General features: G+C 40.0%; 2 protein-coding genes across 3 annotated transcripts in view; one reads left to right on the top strand and one right to left on the bottom strand.

The window, feature by feature from the left end:
* LOC146002590 (cuticle protein 19-like) overlaps positions 1 to 3,647 on the bottom strand; it is a 36,856-nt gene extending 33,209 nt beyond the window's left edge. The window contains exon 1 of the mRNA XM_083140535.1: positions 3,575 to 3,647. Within this exon, the coding sequence (XP_082996661.1) occupies positions 3,575 to 3,586 (12 nt within the window). The 5' untranslated portion in view covers positions 3,587 to 3,647. The remainder of the gene's footprint in view (positions 1 to 3,574) is intronic.
* LOC146002589 (uncharacterized) overlaps positions 1 to 23,616 on the top strand; it is a 111,138-nt gene that overhangs the window by 24,344 nt on the left and 63,178 nt on the right. The window lies entirely within an intron of this gene.

The following is a 23,616-nucleotide window of genomic DNA, read 5'->3' on the forward strand; positions in this document are numbered from 1 at the left end:
TAGCAGGGCAGCTATGCTAAAAATGTGCATGTTGAAAAATTTTCACCATCTTGCAAAGGAAAAAAAGCTAAATTTATATATTTATTACCTTCAAAAGATTACACAAAGTACTTATATACAAATTACTTAACGTAACTGAATTTAATAATAATAATAGAAATCTACATATAAATGTAACACATAGTACATTGTCTTAGTGTTGGACCATCGATAGAGCTTTACACAGTTATTATCCGAATTCCCAAAGTAGTGGAGCATCATTTACGTTTCACATCGAGTTTAATATCTTATTATAAGATATCAAGATCTGGTCGTAACCTTCAGATTCTATCAACTGTGTGAGTTAAGCATTTTGCTTGAGGGAAGGGGGAGGGTATGTCCACTATGTGGAGTATTTGTGATTTCATTTCGAGGGGTGATGGTAATGTTTTCTTTCTTTGTTAGGGGTATGCAAACTTGTATGTGTTACTAGTCCGTAAACTAAACTACTGCCTTGCGGTTATAAGCACCTTAGAATAGTGGTTCTAACATTAAATCTTATGAAAAGCTTTGCAGGTTATTTAGAAGAAGTATATTTACATTCTAAGAAAATCGAAACTCATACACAGAAAATCTACTGAAGTAGTAGTAGTGAGAAAACTTGACGAAATTTATTTTGCCCAATTTCAAATTTATTGTCCATCTAAGCACCAGATGACACTGTTAACAAGTAAACAATATGCTATTTAAAAATATAATTTGGACGACAAGTATGATAAAAAGGTTTTAAATATTAAATAATGATTCCCGAATTATTTTTCAATTGTGTTTGTTCCATTGTTATGGAATTGCATCCTATATGCTTTGAAGGGGATACAAATACAATTGCTTTGCCGGGATACATTTTTTTTGAGGTAGGGGGAATCTTCGGCATCCCCTACGATAATTCGCATACTGGTTGTATCATATGTGAAAGATATTTTGCATTTCTGACTTTTGGGTATACGTCAGTGATTTGTAATTCATGAAATGAAATTGTATTTTTCAAAGGAAATACTCTGCTGTCGAACATACTAGCTATTGTCTAGTGTACACATTACTTTATGAAAGACTGTGGTACGACAAGCCGGCTTCTGCCGTCATCAAATTATTAATTCGCTGAATTCCTAATGGTAAATGGATCTTGAAGTTTGTAAAAACAACCTCCCAAACAACTCCAGTAAGGAATTCAGTAGCCTGACTTCGTTTCCAAAACCAATTTACCTCAATTTCCTCCCATAACAAAAGCTTATTGTCGTTGCACCAGGCAGCTGTCGCCATTAACGTCAACCAAGTCTCTCCGAATCGCTTTTAGGACTGACATAAAAATTGCTCTTTCATTCAAAACTCGTCAAGAATGAAGGTTTATTGCCCCGTCGAAAGCAAACGGCCGTGGCTTTGAATCCAACGCTTGACACACTTTGTGCGTCGGCTGGCGAGGGAAATATTTGCGTGATGGATTTCAGAGTCGGAGACTGTGAAAACTTCCGTGTCAGGAAGCATGAAAACGTGCACATACCGATTCCGCGCTCGCGTGTGACTGAGAATTCACTTGCTTGGTTCTTTTGGGCTCAACGTGTTTCAAGTGTAAGTAACCATGGCGCCGCGACAAAGACGACCTTGCATTATAAAATGTCGAGACGAGAAGGAAACAGGCCCATCGAGACTTGTCGAGACGAGACCGATAACGAGACCAGAACGAGACACCATATTCGAGTTTTGAGTCCTCCTCCATGCTCCATCCTATGTAATATTCTGCATTGAGGCAAGGCAAGCGTGGAAATTAAATTTCTAAGCTAAGCATCGCACGCGCGCTCTCCGATTTAATTCATTTTAAAAACATTTAAACTAGCCTTTATTTCTGGATTTTCTGCTTCGCTAACTGAAGAGAGAAAGAAATACTGAGCATTGTTGTGACACGTTGCTATTGTAGAGTTATCTGGACAAAAGATGCTGTCCGTCGAAATCGTTAAAGGACAAAGATCTCGAGTATTGCTTGTGCTTTTCACCACTCTTTCGCTTTTACAGACGTACACACATTCTACACTTGTTATATTAACACCAGTAAATTTAGAAATTTTGCACGTTCAGTCTGTAAGCCACTTCATTGTACACCAATCATTATTATGATCGACTTCACAAACCACAAAATGGTAATAGGTAGTACGTACAAGTAATTATCCTTTCCTTCAGTACAAAAGAGACATCAAATATAAATAACTCTATCTAGCTAATTAGGAATTAATATGTTTTCATCTTGCACGTATGGGTAGTTCTAGAAGTATATATAACCGCTTTGTACACTTCATTTCCTGGGAAAAATAAAATATTTTCATTGAACATTCACACATTGTATTCAACTTTTACACAATATCTCTATCCGACTATATAAAAAGCAACAATTTTAAACGTGTGTTAGGATTGCGCAATATAAAATACAAAATCAATCACAAAATCTTGGTAAATCAACGATAACAACAAAAAAAAGCAGCAGCAGTATTCGAACTCACGACATAAAACTGTACCCCGACTACAAGCTGCTGCCCGTACCCACTGCACCAACTTGCCACTTGTGATTTTGCTTCACGTTAAGGCGGATGTCACCAGTACGTGCACACAAATGAAAGTCTGGCGACCATTTCCTTTGTTTTACCTGTTACAACGCACTTCATTTGAATTCTGCCATCCACATCAAGTTTATTTTTACACCAATGTAACTTTTTAATGAATTACTTCCCGTTCAATGTGCCTGAGAAACTGTCTGGTGGAGATCGATCTTCCGATGAGGCAGCCATGTTAGTTCGCAAACTACCAGTCATCTCGCTGACCTCCGGTGAAGCACGGATCAAGTTCAGTGCCACTTAGCCTCCTGTTGAGGAGCTGACTGCAGATGGAAAAACCCAAAATTGCTGTAACTTCTAGTTATTTGCCCAACCCGAACTTTAATCGCACATTGAAAAACCGGCCCTAATATTTTCCCAGTGCTAAACTACAGAAGCGCAATGATTTTGAGCGTAACAACAGTAAGTAGGGGGTGAAAGTAGACATAGCCTATTTGTTTGTTGGTTTGATGAGTTTTGTGCCCCAGAAACAATGCATCCTTCTGGTTAATAAAACACTAATATTATTTATACAATCGATGGGGGTTGTAGATTTAGAGCTAAATCTAAATAATAAACAAGAATATTTTAAGCAACACAATGAATTTGTTCATTGGAGAAGTATGAAATTGCAGAAGCACGCGCTGGAATTGAATATGGAACAAACGTATTTGTAGATTCAGATTATAAGTGTCTAATGTTGAATTTCTTCTCAGTAAATAGAAAGCATTTTTTTTCATAAACACTTACAGTTTTTTTTAATTGATTCGAACTCCATTCACAGTGTTCCAAAAACGGCGGTTAGAGAAAATAAGTGACAGTCAAGTAGAAGAACTTGTTATAAGCTGTTAAGCATAATGTCAATATTTGCGATGTTAACGGTTAACAAGCATTTTAGAAATTGACCTCATTCAAGCAGAGTTAAGCAAATAAAAAAGTGAATGTTATCAACTCACCCTCAACATCATTTTGTATACTTCTGCAACGAGCTACTGTAGAGTCCTCTTGCGTCTATAATTTGCACTTATGGCTGCATTCATTATATACAGTTGAAAATTGCGGCATACCGTCATTTTGACGTCGTTTTTGTGCAACTTGAATGTGATTTCATGGTCCGTAACTGTCGTCGGTGTCGAAACGTGTTAAGTGACAAGCAGAACCTTTCGTGGAAGCTAACAGAGATGCTATCGTTGCAGGATTTGCTTCGGATGAAAAAATTGTAATCTTCATTCTCTTAAGTAAGAATTTCGGTGCACACTCTCCCTTACAGATCGCCCTGATTAACATACGAGTTATTTACGAAAGTTGTTCTGTTGTAATATACTCCACGAGAGCATTCCTTAAGTGTTTTGTCACACGTGTGTTACAAAAGGTGGGCCAGAAGTAGTGAACCCTTTCTTGTTTCTGTGGTCTCCCCGATGGCGTAGTGGTTAGCGCTACGACGCCAGGGGTCCCGGGTTCGAATCCCGGCTCGGACATGGATGTTTCAGATTGTCTGTCCTGAAAAATGTCCTGAAATAGAGATTTGAGTGAAATTATATGACTAAATGAAGTGTGAAGGGGGGAAGCTTCCATTTAGGGGCTTTCTTGTTTTGGTAACGTCTTCGCCTCGTAATCAAGGGATCCAGGGTTCAATACCCGGTGGAGACACAATTGGTTTGGACCCCACTTTTACAGGGACGGCGCTACAGGGGGGAAGGGGCTGAAGCTTCCCCGAAACTGACCTCAGCCCACCTTAGATTTTACGACCAAAAATAAGAAAAACTAGAAGTTGTCTTGCTTATTTTTTCGATTACAATATTTCCATTTGACCAATCATGAGTTGCCAAACTTGCTACTAAATTGAAATAATACTCTGCTGCTTGCTTGATATGGTAGGTATTCAGCGGCTGTGAGATTGTTCTTTGGTTGGAAGTTCAAACGGTAACGAAGAATATGTGCATATGCAGCTAAATGTGAGCAATTATTAGCCCCTATATATCGATTGATTAATTTAGTTTATTTTACTTCGCGTTTTGTGCCTCTTGGCTAATTTGCGAAGATGGGGACGAGAGATCAAATGATGAAATTGATGAATGGACATTCACAAACAACCAAGCCCGAGCGGGATTCGAACGCGGGACCCGCAGCGCGATGAGCTAACCACTCGGCCACAGGGCCCGGCCCCTATATATCGAAGCACTATTTTTAGGAATAGATTTAACAGGTGCGAGAAATGAATTTTTATCAGTAGGAGGACATTCAAAATCTAAAGAACCGTCAAGATTAATTTCTGTTTGTTAGTTCCTCATTCGAGTACCAGCAATATGAGTGTTAGCAATGTTCTCTCATTCGCGCCATAGTTATGCACATCCTTATCGTTGGAAATATCCTAGACGGAGAAATACGAACTGGAAATATTAAAATTGAGCTCCCCAACTCTGAAGTATAGTTGTACGACTGCTGCCTTGTAACAAAGTGTTCTAGGGTTCGATCCCTGGTAGAGGCACATTTTATAAAGCCACGGATCGAAGTGGAAATTTTGAAGAAACTCAACGCTTTACTTGAAATGACGCGCTGTATTACAATTAATAATGGTTAGACTAATATTAAAATTCACACTGAAAATAAGAAAGTAGTAAAATATGTACAAGAAATAAACGTACCAAAACAGTCCGTTGCCATCTCTGGTGAAAAGGAACAGAAAAAAATCCCAGATATTCAAGAACCAGGACGCCATTCCTCGACAGGCTGTGGGTCTCGTCCCGATTAGCCTCTGTGCATGTAGTGGATGTGAATACAAATCTATCCAACAAAATGGTGCAATACGGTGAAAAAAATCAGCACCCTTGTCCAATTATAATTTGTGAGGTTAAGAAATAATTTCTGCAGTACTGTCATAGTAGCCCATTTCGATTCCAGCATGTGGAAGCCAAAGAGCTACATGTGAAGAGGATATTAAAGTTTGGATTAATTTTCCAGTTCTTGTTCACCTAATTTCTAAATTAAAGGAAAGCTTTACTAAGGATAGCGATGTGATAAGTGCAGTAAGCAAAGTGCAGGGTGTATACCCTATCAACAACTGGATGTGAAAGAACATTTTTCTAGTTTCCATCAAATTAGATGTTACCTTTGTAATCAGCGTTATGGCGTCTGACTACCACGCGAGGGACACGGGTTCGATCCCCGGCGGAGGAGAACCCGGACTTTTTCAACCTGTTCAAGCGGCTCCGGCGCCCACCCAGCGTCGTATAAAGTAGTTACCTGGAGGATACTGTGGGAGGTAATGGCGGCCAGGGGCGCGGTGCTGATCACATCACCCCCAGCTGGGCCGAGATCAAGAAAGTGTGGGGCCCTAACCCCACACACCCTATACGCCTTCATAGCGTGGTGCAAAGCACAGGGGAGCACTTTACCTTTTTTTTAACTTCGTAATCGGATTGAGTACTGTAACTTTTGTCTTGAAGGTAACAGCTATTTAGCAAAACAGTCATGGACACTCTTTTTATTCGATGGAAAAATTTTCAATTCTGCCCCCCGCCCCCACAGAGGGCTCTGATTGGTTGACGAGACGGGAGGGTTATAGCACTGAGAGAAAAGGAAGTCGACATCCGAATAATTTGATAAAAAACTCATCCCTGATAAGCATCATAAAAAGGACTCGAGAAATTCTTCAATTCTTAAACTGTTGAATGAAGAATCAATCTCTTCTCCGATGAAGAGTGAAACCAGTGGATTTTCGTTCCTGAAGAAGTTTGCTTTGACTGTAATCGATCAGGGAAAGAGAAAGAAAAGCAAGGGACAGCCGTAAATCATTTTTTCTCGGGAGCCTCCTCCCCCACCCCCTCCATGCTTTCTTGCAATAAATTTTCTCGATCTGACAAGTAATTTATATATGGGAGTTCCCTCAGTTTGGTTTGAGTTTTCAACTCATATTTATTTCCTTGTCTGACGATCAGATTTATGGGGCTTATCGGCTGCCGAATCTTTTTCCTGCGATTGGACATCGCGATGGTCCGGTTGCTGTCTCACTCCAGAGAGGCTCCTGGCGTGGGCTGCCTCTCGTGATGCTGCGTGTATCATTAGTTCGATGCGACGGGATTCTGCAACTGGTGGCTGGGGGAAACCCAGTTTCTCGAGATGTACTTGGACTTCCAAGAATGGAACTGGAATACGCCTGGTCCACTCCAAGCAGCACTGAGCAGTTGGGCACCACGAAAGCTACAAATGAGAGAGAGAGAGAGAGAGAGAAGGAAAAAGAGCTCTATTTCTCTCTCTCTCTCTCTCTCTCTCACACACACACACACACTTTTATTTTTATTTTATTTCCTTCTTTCCCTTTTTCTCCCTCTTCCCCTACATCTCCTATCTCTCTCTCTCTCTCTCTTCCTCCCCTCTCTCTTCGCCCTCCCTCTTTCTACCCCTCTCTTCACTCCCTATTCCCTCTCCCTCTCTCCCTCCTATCGCCCCCCACACCTACGCTCCCGCGTTCTTTCTCTTCTCTTTCTTCTTCTTCGGGGCCTCTCCGATGGCTCAGTGGCAGCGTCGTTGCCTTGTAATGAAGGGGTCCGGTGCTTGATACCCGGTGGAGGCACATAGTGGTTATGATTCTACTTTAAACTGTAGGTCCAGTCCAGATTAGCCTTAGTGTGCATAAAGTGGACTTAAAACACCAAATCAATCAATCAATCTTCTCTTTCTTCCTCTCTATCTGTACCCTACAAGAGAAAGAGAGAGAGAGAGAGAGAGAGAGAGAGAGAGATGGAAGAGGAGAGAGAGACAAAGAGAGAGAGAGAGAGGGAGAGAGAGAGAGAGGGCCGATCCTTACTTCTTTAATTCTTCCATTCTTTCCTTCCTTTTATATCTGTTCTACAAGGTAACCAAATAAGTTCTTGCCGTTCTAGAGTAGTTATAAACAAAGAGCAATACAGTGAACGTTACGTATCATTAGGTTTCGAAGTAATCTCCATCAGCATCCAACACCTTTTTCCAACGTTCCTGCAGCTGCACAATACCCTGGTGATAAAACTCGGCGGGCTTGGATGCAAAGAAGTCTGTGAGTGCGTTCCGCAGGTCTCGCTCATTTGCGAAGGATCTCCTACGGAGGTGGATGTCGAGGGAATGAAACAGGTCGTAATCTGTTGGTGCAAGATCCGATGAATATGGTGTATGGCACAGTGTCTCCCAGCCAAGTTGCTGAAGGGTCTCCCGGGTCCTCTTTGCCACATGTGGCTTGGCATTGTCGTGCAGGAACAGCACACCCTTGCGATTCACCAATGCCGGCTCCTTCTGCACCCTTTGCAACTGCTGAGAGTAGAGGTCAGCAGTGATGGTCTGACCAGGTGGAAGGACCTCGTAATGCACCACTTGCCGACAGTTCCACCATACAGAGAGCATAACCTTTCGTGGGTGCAGAGGTGATCTTGAGGACAGGGTCACGTGGCGACAACCAATGTCTGGTACGCTTGGGAGTGTCATAGAGGACCCACTTTTCGTCACCAGTGAGCAAGCGATCAAATATGGGTGTGTTCAGGTGCCAAGTGAGCAAGGACAAGCAGACTGTCACTCGTTGTTCCTTGTTGGCTGCCTTCCCTATCCCATGCACGTGCAGTCAGACTGTTTCAGCGGAAACATGGAACCTTTCTGCAAGTTAGACCACTGTCCTCCTCGATGGCTGCTTTCAGGGCCTCGTCATCCAACACATGTGGTCGTCCACTGCGAGGTTCATCCGAAAGGCTCACATCTCCCGAATGGAATTTCTGGAACCAATGCCTGGCAGTGCGTTCGTTCGCGGCATTCTCCCCAAATGCCTGGCAAATGCGGCGACTTGATGCGGCAGCTGACAGGTCCACTTCAAAGTCATACAACAAACACACGCGAACAAGCTGCTTCGATACCTCCATTTCTCTTCGACACTGGACGAGCTATGACTGCTGTGTGTGCGCAACGTGCCTGTATTACTGACAGTCGATGATCTGTCTAACTCCTGATCGCTTGGCAGGCACGTGCGTCATTTCGTTTCCTCTCTGTGAGCGCATGATTAATGGGACGTCAAAGACGGCAAGAACTTTTTTGGTTACCTTGTACTTTCTCTCCTTTCTGTACTTCAGTCCAATGCCTCAAGAAACCAATTCACATTGATAACAAGTTGAGCAGTTGGAATTATGTTGTCAAACTGAAACATGTGAATCGGTTATAGGGAGAAACATTTATTTTATAACAAGATCCTTCATCACTTTCCCTCGTGCAGATCAGAGCCTTCAGCCCCATGCTAGGGATGGCTAGGGGGACTGAAGCCCAGGGCGCCATGCACAGAGGGTGCCACTCAAAGATTCTTCTTCTTCTTCTTCTTCTTCCTCTTTCCATTTTTGCCTCATAGCGTCGGGGTTGCCTCTATCCACTCCTTCCATCTCTCCCGTTCCTTTGCCATCCTCTTCATTCCTCTTATTCCTTTTCATTTCCTTTGTTCTATTTTTTCTATTCCTTTTTCAAATGTCTTCCGGGGTCTACCTCTTGTTCTCCTTCCCTCTGTTCTAGCTTCCATAAATTGTTTTGATTTTTTATCTTCGTCCATTCTTACCACATGTCCAAACCATTTTAATTGTCTTTGTGACACTTTCTCTTCTATTGGCTTCTGATTAAATTTTCTCTGATTCTTTAATTTCGTACACTATCTCTTTTGTTTTACCAACTATTCTACGGAAGCATTTCATCTCAACGGTCGTTATTTGTCTTACTTCTTTTCCTCTTACCGGTCAGTTTTTACTTCCGTACAGTAAAATTGGTTCCCCTACTGACTTATACACTTGTATTTTAGATTGGGTATCTATTTCCCTTCAAAAATAATAATAAAAGTGAAAAACAGCAAAGTCAGATATGCGACGGAGTAATTTCTACTTGACATTTTCTGTTTTCAAGAGTAGTAGTACAGTACGTTTTTGAATGTGTAATTATTGCTATAAGTAACTTTATGGTTAAAATGTAATAATCAATATTGTCGTTCTTGCAGATATACTAAACTTTTTTCTATTTATTTTCAATTCAGTTCTAGGAATTAACAGCATATCTGGAAAACTAGTATAGTTATTTCCCTCTGCTGAAACAAACATGTTAAACTCGCGTTGTCTTCAGCTAGATTTGTCACACACATACTGGAGGCACGTGTTGCAGCAGAAAATGTAATCCTCATATTTCTTTGCTGACATTGAAACCTGAGAAGTCTATTTACATGTTATTTTACTCAGTTCAATCTTCGGCAGAGACCCACACTTGCCAAACGGAAGATCATCAAAGTTCCATATTGCTGTAGGTGTTTTTAAATTTCAGTCTTTTGTAATCTGAAAGGAACAAACTTCACGAAATTTATGATCCTGACCATCAGCAACGATTTCTCGTATTGTGAAGTAAGAAAATAGTTGATTGATAAAAATAAAATCTTCATGCCACATTCTAATTAGGGCAGTTGCAGTGATATTGCTTCAGTCATCAGACGAATATATGAACTAGTGTCGTGACAGTGTTTTCAATAACCATCCGTGACAAAAATATTGAGCTCTCAGTTTACGCGCTTGTAAAATAGTACTCCGCGGGAAAAAAAAATTCAAATATACCTCATTGGAAAGCTTCAAGTATCTACTTTTTGATAAGCATTATTTGAAAATTAATCTTAACTTTGTTATCTTACTATAATAAAAAAATCACTGAAAGGTGTAGTTTTTCTTCCAGTTTTCACAAACGGGGTACTTAGCACCATACAGTTCATAATCGACTGTAGATATAATTTTAAGATTTCGTGTACTTTAAGTTTGATTATTTCTGCACCTCTGTAGAAAAAATCAAATGCATATTTTTACTAGATGCTTCAAAAATTGGTGTTTTAGGGAAACGTGCAAACTTGAAATGCATAATTACAATTTCAATGATATTGCAAAAAACTGTTGATATAACACATGTGATAAAATTCCAGAAGTTTGGCGTGTGTACCTCAAATATGGTTGCAGATATTAATTATTCTTTCGCACTCCTAATATGGTAAACGGGTGCATGACGTATGCCCGGGTGCGGCCAATCTCAGACTCCGCGGGCTGCAGGCGACTTCCACAGCGTTGCCGTTTCGCTGCACTTCGCTGCGAGAATCGCGCAAGTGCGTTCCGTCGAGCCGATCCAAAGTATTGTCGCAGCATAAAATAATGAATGAAATATTTCTCATATTGCAAATGGAGTACTGCTGTACTGCAGCTTTTGGGGGGGATTTCTTCTAGCTGTTAACTTCATATGAACGTCGTCTCCTTCGATACCCGGTGGAGGTACATAGTGGTTCGGATCCCACATTAAACTGTAAGTCCAGTCCCGATTAGCCTACCTGTGCATAAAGTGAACGTAAAGAAAGAGAAAACAACTCCACTCAGCTTTATATGAACGTAATTTTCCCAGTATTATTTTATGTCGCACATTTAAGCAGATAATATGAGAGCAACGATGTTCGATGAGAGATCCAGTCTTCTCTGTATACACTAATAACGCACCTGCTGTGTACAGCGATTTCATAAGCAAGGGAAACAGAGCGAGGTGCGTATAAAAATTATATTTATAAAATTGCGCATTTCAAGCCTTCACGCCAACTAATATTTTAAAATATATTTCGAACAAAAACGCATGTAAATTGTGTTTATCTCTCAAAATTCACTTCAGCATTGTATCGAGTAGTGGTAGTGGTTTCAGCATTTAACGCGTTGCTATACATTCCACCTGAAATATTACTTTTATATTTTGGTCTCTTACACAGCTGCAACTGTTGTAATAAGCAAGGAGTTGTGGGTTCATTTAGGGAGACAGAAGGACTAAAAACTAATAAATTTTCAATAAATATAATGAGTGAAACTTAAAAGTATAAAATGCTGTTCATAATGGATTCTGTTGAACTGGGTAATTAAAATAATCGTGTATCTTTCTTCTCACCACATCTTGCAAAAACTCGCCAACTGTGCTAACGTAACCCCCAAACACTCATGCGCCCATTCGTTTCTTCTGGTAATATCTCTTTTGACATTGACTATCATTTCTTTTGCACCACAGTGATATTACCGTCTTGCCATTATCACGCAACAAAAAAAAAAAATCACTTCACAGAACCGCTATCACTCAATACTGGGCGTACGAACAAACACGCGAACTTGTGAGGGACCGACTGCCTGGACAGAAAGTATGTTAGAATTATTATGGCTATGTGGGTCTTCAGGCAATATTCGTGGCAGGAATGGAAACACAGAAGTGACAAAATAAACTTTCGGCATCTCTACAATGCTTTCTTTTGCGCAACACATTGCATAATATGATTGACAGGGTAATAATAGTCACATGAAACAAATGCACTTAGAACAGTGATGAATTCAGCGGGTGGCCGTTGGTGGGGGGGAGGGGGAGGCTCCATTCCGGAAATTAAAAAGCCTCTCCGAAAATTTCAATAACCTGTCAGAGCAATCGGACAATAGCTAAGAAATCTCGCAACTATGTTGGTTTTCGTTTTCTATCATTAACTTTAATTTACTGTAGAACGTAATTTTACTGACTTTCTCATAATAATGAGCACTCGTTCCGTCCTACTTTTAATTAAAGGTCAAAATAATGAACAAATTTAAATTATCGTTAGTTTTGATAACAGGTACTATAGCAATAAACAATAAAATTCAATTGAAACTCTACAATTGACACGTGTAGAGCGGCAGGCTGGCGTAATGTAAGCTTCTATTGTTGCAACGAATTTCAATTTATTTTGCAGCAATTATATATTTTTAAATGTTAGCCAGTCAACAGTTTTCTGCAACAATGACGTACGCTTGTGAAGACTTATCGAAATTTACGCTTAATTTAATGTAATTGCATGTCAGAGGTAAGGGAGAAATATAAAATATTAGCATTATAATAATGGTCGTCGGGAGGGGTGGGGTTCGAATGGGTCGGTGGACCCCCAACCCCTCTGTAAACTGACATCGTACATTTGAAGATATTGTACAAGAAAGCTGAAAGTTTGTTACTCTAAGAACAGAAATAAAGTTCATTTAGTTAATATTCGAACAGAATAATAATCGATGGTGCAGTGATAGCGTCGTCGTCTTGTAATCAAGGGGTCCCGTGTTCGATACCCGGTGGAAGTACATAGTGGTTCGGATTCCACTTTAAACTGTAGGTCCAGTCCCGATTAACCTTACTGTGCACAAAGTGGACTTAAAACACCAACTCAAAGGAAACTCGAACAGAAAAATCGAAGTAAAAATTCATTGGGTCGAAACACAGGCGCAACCACGAATTTTTGTCTGGTGAGGACAAGTACCAGTACAAACGTAGCAATAATAATAATAATAATAATGTAAATAATAATAATGTTTCTAATAATGTTATTACAACATTATTATTATTGTTATTGCTATTATTGATTTGCTTTATTTTACTTCGCTTATTGTGCCACTTTTGGCTAATTTGTGAAGATAAGGATGAGTGATGATGGCATGATGAAAATGATGAATGGATACTCGCAAACATCCATGCCCAAGCCGCGATTCGAACCCAGGACGAACATTATTATTACTATTAGTAGTGGAAGTATCAAAGACGTTATTCTCCTTGTAAATTACGCAAAAAGGGGCTAGAAGTTTGTGCTAAAGCATTTGTGTTCGAACAAAATAAAGTGTTGGGCGTTACCCCCACCCCCCTATACGCCTTCATGGCGTGGTGCTAAGCACAGGGGAGCACTTTACCTTTACAAACGATTTTAATTATATTTTTAGCCCGTTCAATTTCACATTAATAACGGAAAATAAGCACATAAACTAGTTATGAAAGACAGAAAATGTTTGATAAATCCATTCCAAATATAATACCTTTTTTACATTAACATAACTTTCATGCACGAATTATGTTTCACATAGGCTATATGCAACGTGGAGTGACGTGAACACTAAATTGTGTACGCATTCTAAGTTTCTTTAATACATATTATGTACAGCATATTATTTATATACATTACACAACCCATTCATCCATCTCACAATAAACCAACAGCAAAAATTACATAAATTGTCTCTCAAATGTGAACGCTCCCTTTCCTCAAAACAATTGTTCATGCATTTAAAACAAAATCAATTAAGACAAGTCTCATTTCTCTGTCTCGTAAATTACAATGCATTACAGCGAACAATATAAATTGCGAGCGAAGCGAGCAAGAATACTTTTGGATCCAATTTTTTAACAGGCTGAAATCAATATTAATTTAATAGGACGCAAATAATTTAACGGAATGCCATGGCATTATATCATTTACAACTTTTGTGCCTCCCCGATGGTGTAATGGTAACATCGTCGCCTTGTGATCAAGGGGTCCCGGGCTCGATACCCGGTGGAGGCACATAGTGGTTCGGAACCCACTTTAAGCTATAGGCCCAGTCTCAATTAAACTTTCTGTGCATAAAGTAGACTTTAAAAAAACACAAATGAATCAATTAATTTTACAACTTTTTTCATTTAGATCGTTCGGCGCCCAGGGCCGTCTCCCGCCGCCTCCTACTACGGTTCTGAACTTGATAAAACTAAGAAAAGCAGGTATTGCGAGCTAAGCGATCAAGAAAATTTCACGAAAAGTGTTTTTATTTGCATGAAATTTGAAGTTCTGGGTGGCAATTGCCCCCTCCAAGTACACTTGGTCGTCAAAATTTGCCTACCCTTCCTCCCCTAGAACTCATTTCCGACCAAGGTTTTGGGGGGCAAAGAACCCCTTGCCCCCCTGTGGTTGCGCATCTGGGTCGAAAACATCGAGTGAAAAATACAAGAATAAGGTTATATTCTACCATTCCATCCAAAGAGCAAATGTTTCCACAGTTTTCAAAATTCTAATACATGCAATTACAGTTGTAGGTGAGAGGTCGCACAACAAACTTTATGAAAAGAAAAATCCCCTTAACATTTAAAGCCTTTTCTTGAACGAGACATGCAAAAGTTAATACCAAAATGCATTTCAGATACTAACTGCATAAAATGGAAAAGAAATAATAGAAAATAGTTGTTCTGGTATTAACTCGTTTGGTGCATCGAGTCTCCCCATTTACGTAATAATAATAATAATAATAAAAATTAATAATTATTATTATTTCGAATAAAACTTATTTTTGTTAGTTTATAATATTTATTATTGTATAATAACATTTCCGTGGTAATAATACTTATTATTCTTCTACTATTCAACTTTTATCATTTGCATGACCCCCCTGCAACAATTTCTGGCGACGCTCATGATTATAATGTGATATCTACGACATCCCCCCGTGAAGTTTGATATCCAGCTGGAGGAAAGTTGCTGGATTCAACACTGACTGAGGAAATAGTACAAGTGATTTCTCTTCTGCCCTACACATTTCTTATCAGAATTCAAAAGCAGATTTTTCTCCTTTCTTGAGCATGGCTAAACGTAAAGTACGCAATATGCGATTTCGTCTGCACAAGTTATTGCTCCATTTTCAGACAACACAAACATGAATCCTATCCCCTGTAATAGCCAACACTGGGAGACACGTTCGGTGTATGAAGGGTTTGCTGTAAATCAAGGGCTAAGATTTGGACATTTTCTGGATTAGCCAGCTCTTACTTCATCTTTTCAATGCTATCAGACTTTAGAATGTAGAGGCAGTGTACCAAATGTGGACCCCCATTTTGTCTTTGTCGTATATCAAGGAAATTATCAAGCCAAAATTAATGGTACTAAAGCCAGAAATAGTATTTTCTATACTTATTTAGTATGTCTCCTCCCGGAGCGAGAAAAAAAATTGCCTTCATTGTGAAAATTCTAATTTTTTTTTTTAAAAGATGCAAATTTGAACATTGGGAAAAAACGTTCCTGAAGTGGGGCTCCTTAAATTTAGTACAATTAAAAAGGGTAAAAGCACAAATTATAGTGATATATGCTGAAATACATGTAAGACTGTGGAATAAATAAAGCATTTTGTGAGTGTTAATCATACCATATTACAAGAAACTTAAAAAAAGAACCTGAAAGAAGGAGATGAAATGAATTTTCAAAGAATCGAAGTCATCTTACACACAGTAATCATAAATTCAAATGTCTTTGTCAGTCACTTCACAATCTACATAGGACCATAAAGATCACAGAACACACTGCACCCAGAGTTCACATATTCACTGCGATGGCACATCCAAAGTGGAGGCTGTCCGTGATATGTCAGAGATACTTGAGTCACAATCAGAGCCCTCTTTGTTGCCTTCTGCAGCAGAGCGTTTCGCTGCTGACTTACTACAGCCACATCCACGGCCTCGAGATTGGTTTGGGGTGTTTCTTAGGGAGTCCCTCTGTTGTCGTTGGACTTTTCCATACAATCTTCCAATGCAGCCTTATAGGAAGACGAAGTTCTAACAGCGGCATTGCTAGCCTTGTGGCTGTCCTCTTCTTGACTGAAGAAATATTGAAAGGGCTAGTTTGGAATGGCTGCACAATCGTTTGTTGTTCTTGAGAAGATTCAGAAGTTGATCTCTACCGCAATTCTTTCTGTGGCAAGGGCTTCAGGTGGATATTCTCTAGCAGTGGAGGAACCTCTGCAGTGTTGTTCTGAGTACGTGATACGTCCTGTTAGCTTCTTCCAAGCACATCGTTTTCTTTCGTGTAGCATCTACGTATGTGGCCATATTATCTTCATACCTATCCTCTTGGAACCTGCACCAGCATTCCATGATTAGAACTTGGGCGAAAATACATTCTGTGCTTGTTGTGTTAGGACCATAAGTGCTTATTTTTTTCATGAAAATTATTTCTCACGTATTCTCGTTCATTACTTACCAGTCACATACAAAGAGAGCTCCTAGACTTACGACTAAGTAGATAGAAATCTTGCCAGATTAACCTCTGAATTGACCGAAGTATGACAATTGAACGTTCGAGTAATAAAACTTTCGACTTGCAGAAAATCACTCACGAGCTTCTTGGAGAACAATAGACGCAATTATCAACATGGATGCTAGCGCTGCATGCGACAATAACATAAACTACCAGTTCCACGTATTTCCGCCAGGCTGCAGCACCATCCAGAGCAGAAATGCAGAGGTCCGCTTTAAGGACGGGGCCCGCATTTGGTACACTTTCTCTACCTTTTGAGCGTCTTGTGACTTATTTTTCATTTCTGCATTATCTCCTGTTTCAAGTTCGATCATCATTTCGTCACAGAAATTGCATGCATACTAAATGCTGGTTCTTTATATACAATGATATAACTGGTATAAAACACTCATCGATACTCGTCAGCTGATCCTGAATGATAAAACATACAGTTCATGCATTTCAATCACATTTAGGTCAGGTCCTTAATATTTTCTATGTACTTCTCCATTGCGACTTGAATAATGATACTGGTATGCAAGGAATTACTAATTTATATGATTCCATCGCGGTAGGACGCCCGGATTCGAATCCCGACTCGGGTAAGGGTGTTCTTTGTAAACGTTCCTTCATCAATTGTATCATGTTATCAATCATCCTATGATTTTAAGTGGCAGAAAATCGAAGTAAAATATACCAAATCAATGAAATCTTCAAGTTTCTTCACAAATATATAATATTTTCATCTCGAATTTTGTTCACTCGTGTTGCATGCTCTCCTCGTTTATCTCGATGTGTGATTTCTCCATTCATTTTCAACTATTTATGGAGGTTTTCAAGTCTTCTAGAATGCTCTTATAAATCTATTATACAGTCCCGTGCAAATTAAACGGAACAAGATATTTTTATGCATGATAGAGTCTCAAACTTGACTATGGTTTCATGATGATGAATCTATGACAAATCGTGTAATACAAATTTTATAACAGAAAGAAGAACATATTAGCTATTAAGAAATATTACGAATATGTAATTTATTGTTTCTGAATAGCGTATTTGATGAATTAGGGTTTAAGTATAAAAATAATACATAACGTGTGTAGTTATTGTCGTATTTCAATTAATTCGCACGGGATTCGTAGCGCGCTGTGCTAACCACTCCGCATCGGAGGTCGGCTAATGGTTTCCATGGACGTTCATCTGAAATTTCTACCATGTCATATTGTCTTGTAAGGTACAGGTATGTTGCTACGAAAAGCAGATTGTTTAATTTAGTATACATTAGGAAACATAGATGGCAGTGTTACTTGCAAACACTAGCAGAACAGAAGAATGGAAGGCCCGTGTATGTTTGTAAAACATTTGTAACTGAGTTTCTGGCGAATTGTGGGTTGTCATTGTCTTATGCACGGAGTAGAATAATACTTTCATAGGCTTTGTATTAATTTAAAAGTTGTTCTGATTCTCAGATTCATTATGTTATTCTTATTTTTCTTAAGAGTATAATTTCAGGAATTAATAAAAGCATTGCCTTATCACTGTGAGCTATTCGGCAAGAAGGAAAAGGAGAATTCACCACCTCTCCTCAAAATTTTCGTACTTGTTACTTGAATTTGCAAGTATCACTTCATTTTTCAATGCTTCAACTTAAGGAATGAGTTGACGTGCTTGCAACTTTAAAAACAAATACCACGGTGCTTCCGTCCTATCTGATTTCCTTCTCATCCGTTCTATTTCCACCTCTGCTATTGAGAAACTAGTTGAAACATTCAATAATTTCAACAATTGAATAGAGTTGCCAGATGGTTGTAAGGGAAAAGTAGGACATAATGTCTCAAAATGTAGGACCAGCCATTTACTGAAGCGCTCACTGCTTCCTCCAACTCGCAGTCTCCCCTTCTCTACCGATTCGCGTTGCTTTGCTCTACAGATTTCCGGGGCTGACTACACATGTTTTAACTGGTACTTCTCAGAGGAGCCAAATTTTCTCAAAAAAATTCAGGTTTAGTCAAAATATATTTATGAGAGACTGAACACTTAAACCAGTACCAGACGTTTTACAAACTTTATGAAAAAAATATTTATCTGGTGATAGTTGTACTAATGGTGATAAAAGTACTCTCTCAACAATTGCATCCTAACTCAGCAATTACCATAACTTGAAATGGTCCCAGAAGTTTTATCCAGGCTCATTTTTTAGTTCAATAACTTTGTTCTCTATATCCCCTGCTTTACAATCAAAATATTGAATAAGAATGGGAAACCCCTTGTTCCATCATCATAAACCTCAAGGCAAGAAATTTCACTCAGACACTGAACAGTGACATCATCCTAACTATTTTCCTAATTAATATTATCTGACGCTCAAAATGTAGGACATTTATGATTTTTTTTTCAAATTCCTCCCGAACGCCGGACATAAGGCTAAAATATAGGACACGTCCGAATAAAACAGACATCTGGTAACCATACAAATTGAGACCTTTCGGCAGCATCTTTCCAAACAAGGAATGCATGTTTGTATGGTTACATCCACGTCATCATCTTTACCCACGACGCTGTTCAGCTAACTGTAGAAGTACAGTACAAAAGTAAACAAACACTCACCAGATCGTTTGACCTAAGTGCAGTTTTTCCCCTTATAAAAGAAGATACATTTCAAGTTATCAAGTATGCTCCTCGCATGAATCGAGCACCAAATTTGACCTGTCTTTCGTCTATTCCAAAATAAACAAATCTAAAGCTGCGACGTACTCTACGAACAAAGACCGCTATTTTTCAGTTTCTTAAACACAGCTGCGACGTTCGTGATTCCCACTGGGTTCATGCTGCTTCAAGAAGCTCTCGTAGACCGCTTATAAACAAGGTAAGTGCCCAGTCAGTTCTTTGGCACGTTAAGAAAAGTGTTACTTAAAAAAAAAGCAACGGGATTGCATTAACTCAGTTACAGTTACTCATTTTCAAAATAACTCTGTAAAAGTCAGTATGCGAAATAAGCTTTTGGCTTTTGGGGGATGCGCGCTCAGTGGCGTATTTGTGATTTCATTTCGGGAGGTTTTTTTTTGGCGGTATGCAATTTGTAGACGTTACCAGTCAGTCATTGCCTGGCGTTTCTAAATACCTTCTTATAACATTGGTTCCATTAATGTAGCTGCTGTTCTTGTGAATAAATTTGGCCTTTCCTAGAACGTAAATATTCTACTATACTCTGTCCCAACTGTCTCTGGAGCAAGTGAACGAAAACAAGTCTCTGCGCAAGTATTGGCGCGAGACGGCTCCACCAATGAACACGTTAGAGGGATCGGGATTGCGTATAGGGGGGAGGAAGAGACTGCAGCCTTCGCAGCAGTGTGCATTGCTTCGCTCTGCTCAAACGATTTCCCTCCCCTCCCCCTTCTCTGCCGCTATGCGCGGATTTGCTCCAGAGATAACCGATACAGAATATAGTATTTATTCTAGGAAAGCCCAAACTCATACACAAGAACAGCAGCTATCGAACCAGTAACACCATAAACTTGACCAAACTTCTATTTCTAACCTACCTACATGTTTATTGTGAATTTCAATACGAGGGAGAATCAAATGAAAACCGCAATTAATTTTATCCCGCTATTTTAATGCAGGGATAATGTTTGATTGTACATTATTTTTCTATATAGTCCCCTCCCAGTTCAATGCACTTACGCCATCGGATAGGCAGTGCTTCGATACAGCGTGAAAAAAAATATTTCGGTTGACTGTGTAGCCACTCGTGTAGCCACTCCGATTGGACGTCTTCATCAGACTTGAACCTCTGCCCTCCAAGGTGCTCCTTTAATGAACCAAAAATGTGGAAATCAGATGGTGCCAAATCTGCTGAGTATGGCGGATGTGTTAGGCACTTGTAGCGTAGGTCATCGATGGTTTTCATGGTTGCACGAGCAGAATGAGAACGGGCGTTATCATGTTGAAGCAAAACACCTGCACTCAGCAATCCCCTTCGCTTTGTGCGTATCGCTGGCTTCAAATGGTTCTTGAGAAGGTCGGTGTAGGTGGCACTAGTCACTGTCGTACGTGAGGGCGTGTAGTGTTCCAGAATAGGACCTTTCTTATCCCAGAATAAAGTCAACATGACTTTCCCTGCAGAGGGCTGGCTGAGAAACTTTTTAGGTTTCGGCGAAGACGAATGTCGCCATTCTTTGCTTTCACGTTTCATCTCCGGTTGAAAATGGTGCACCAAACTTCTATCTCTAAGTGAACAAGAAGCTATGCCTCTTTACGGGACTGCTTTTCATGTGGTTTAGTGTGATGTAATTATACTCTGCACTACAACGCCGTTGCCTTGTAATCAAGGGATCCAGGATTCGATACTTCATGGGGAGAAGAACTGATACGTGTTAGTGAAAATTTCCTTAAAAAATGCCGTAAATGTGTGGATGCAGGAGGACAACATTTCCAACAGCTTTTGTAGCAAGGTACGTGCTTATTTTAATTGTAACTGTTGTACGAGCTTCTTTTGTTACATAGCTAGCGGTTCCAGTTACGAGGATGTTGTATCCAGTTTGCCGGCCGACGCGCTTTCACTGCCTGGCGCGCTAGCCACCGCTCCACGGACGACTCGACTGTGAAAAGCACTGTATATTATTTGAGCACCATTGCTAATTGTCACTCGTGGGCACTGTAATTCTGTTCCACGGAAATCGTAAGGTCTCCTCATGTAACCGTCTAACATACACACCATACCTTAAGTATATTCCTTTTCCGGAATGTCTGGATTAAGAGAACGCGAACTCGTCCTGGGCGCACGTTGCGGGTGTGCGCCACGTCCAATGAACGCGCGGAGGGGAGGGGTCGCGCGGAAGGGGGGCCTCGACTAGCCAATAGCACCCTTCTCCACCTAGTCTGGCCCCGCCCACAAGCATTCGCCTCTGTGCGTCGCTACTCCAGACATTCCGGAAAAGTTGTATAACACAACAACTCCAGGTTCAGCCCGTCAAGGGAATAAAATCCCGTGTATACTACTGCTCAGAGTAGTTGAGAAGTGGCATGAAGGTCTTTAAAGAAACGATGTTAGCCGTGGGAACAACACCAATCGAGCGGGACAGGACGCGACAAACAATCGAGCCCAAAGCGGCGAAGCTATAAAACGCAGACTCGAAATTGTTCTCTGTCATGAAGAGTGTTATTTGTTGATAGAATCGGGGAGGGGAAGGATGCGGCAACAATTCAGAAAATTGCCCAGGAACGTTTCTCAGAGCGTCCATCAAGTCGAAAGCCTGTCTCGTCCGGAAAACTAGTTCTCTGATGACACGAGGGGCCCCTGGATCCAAGTGGAATGAACCCGTCGCTTATAATCGGGCCAATTCCACCTGTGGCTCTGCCGATTGCAGGATCTGCAAAAGACTCGACGCAGCTTCTCTTCCATTGTTGTGGTGCGTTTGCATCCATCCTTTAACGGAAACTGGAGGAAAAACATTGACCACCTTTTTTTCTTTTTTGCTCCTGGTAAAGGATCGAAGAGAAGGAAGAAAACATGTCCTTGATGGCTGAGGAAAAGAGGTTCTATTGAAAGAGTGACACAGATTGTTTCTGCAGGCCAATTTAATTAACACCTTTCTCAGATCCTTGTAAAAATTGCTGCTCGAAACCACAGTCATTAATGGAGACGGCAGCTTCGAAATCCAATGACAAGGTTGCCAGCATATGGTCTAATAACGGAACTCGCCTATTTTTTTTTTTTTTTTTTTACGAGGATTCTTCTCCTTTCTGTGCAAGAATCTATTAAGGAACCAAGAAGATAATTGGCATTAATGACCTGCTATTAGTTTTCATAAGATCTAAGCTGATTAAATATGACTCTTTACAATTTTTCGTCGCTTTTCTATCTCTTGCGTTAATCGTAACCATGGAGATGAATTGATAAAATGGATGAAGAGACAAACAAAATACCTTACCCAGTGTTCGAACCTGAGACTTCTGCCTTGGTAGCGCGTTACTTTGTCCATTCCGCCACGGAGGCAGGCCTCTGATTAACGATTACGTCCTAGATTTCACGTTGGGAATTATAATCATAGGCAGAGTTTCGCACGTCCACTTGGGAGGGCTAACTGAGGCTAACATTATTCATGTCATTATCCATTACAAAAATCATCACTGGCATTATCCTTCGGATAATTGTGTTGCCATCGGGAATCCTCACGTTTTATGGCAATTCTAGTTGGGAGGTGTGTGGAAGCCGGTTGGAGGTCCTTGTAAGTAAGTACACCTCTGGGTCCATGAATTTAAGGAAACAATTCCGGTCCAGGAGAGAAAATCAGAAAGCGTAAATGGGTTCTGGACCGCAAAGAGCCTTTTCATGTATTTAAAGAATTTCAATTCGGTCCAGGTACCTCTTTTTCCGGATCAATTTAAATACTGTCCAGTTACATATTTTGCGGTTCAGTTTAAATACGGTCCAAATTCCGTATTAAATTGAAAGAAATACCAAACATGGACCGAATTTAAATTGTGCGAGAAACAAATTTCCAGTCCTGCTACGGAACCCAATAGAAACCCATTAGAATTTATGTGTGCCTGGACCTTTTAACAACCATGTATTAAATATACATTCTGAACACTTTGTTCGCACTACACTTACGTAACACTATACTTGTTTTTTTACATAATTCAATTCGTTTGTCGTAGTTCGTACTTAAAATTAAATTTAATAATCCTCCTATTTTCCTCGTGCTGAAGCTAAGGATACTTACGAATGAGTCAGTCTCCGTGGCGGAGTGGTTATCACAGTGCGCTACGACCCCGGGGGTCATGGATTAGAATCTCGGGTAAGGCATGGATGTTTGCCTAATCCCAAAACGAGAAAAGTGAGTAAGAACGGTATGTTAAAAGCAGAGAAATAGAATGAATGTCTGTGGAAACTACCGCTTAGGTGTTTTCCTTTAAAAGAAAGTTAAGAGCTAAGAGCTAAGTTGAGAGCTAAGGTGGAAAATCAAGAACGCTAAGGCGCAGTCTTTTGAAGACCTTACTCTTTTGCTTTATATGAGGAGTTTTATTGGCAATTGGCTAATAACATATTTTGTTTCTGATAGTAAGTAGTAGCAAACAAAAGAAGTTTTGACACGATTCAACGTTCATAGTTACATTTAAAATAGCAATTTTTTAGTATTC

Source organism: Lepisma saccharinum, chromosome 18 (genome assembly GCF_977018435.1).
Source record: "Lepisma saccharinum chromosome 18, izLepSacc3.1, whole genome shotgun sequence".
NCBI classification, from domain to species: Eukaryota; Metazoa; Arthropoda; class Insecta; order Zygentoma; family Lepismatidae; genus Lepisma; species Lepisma saccharinum.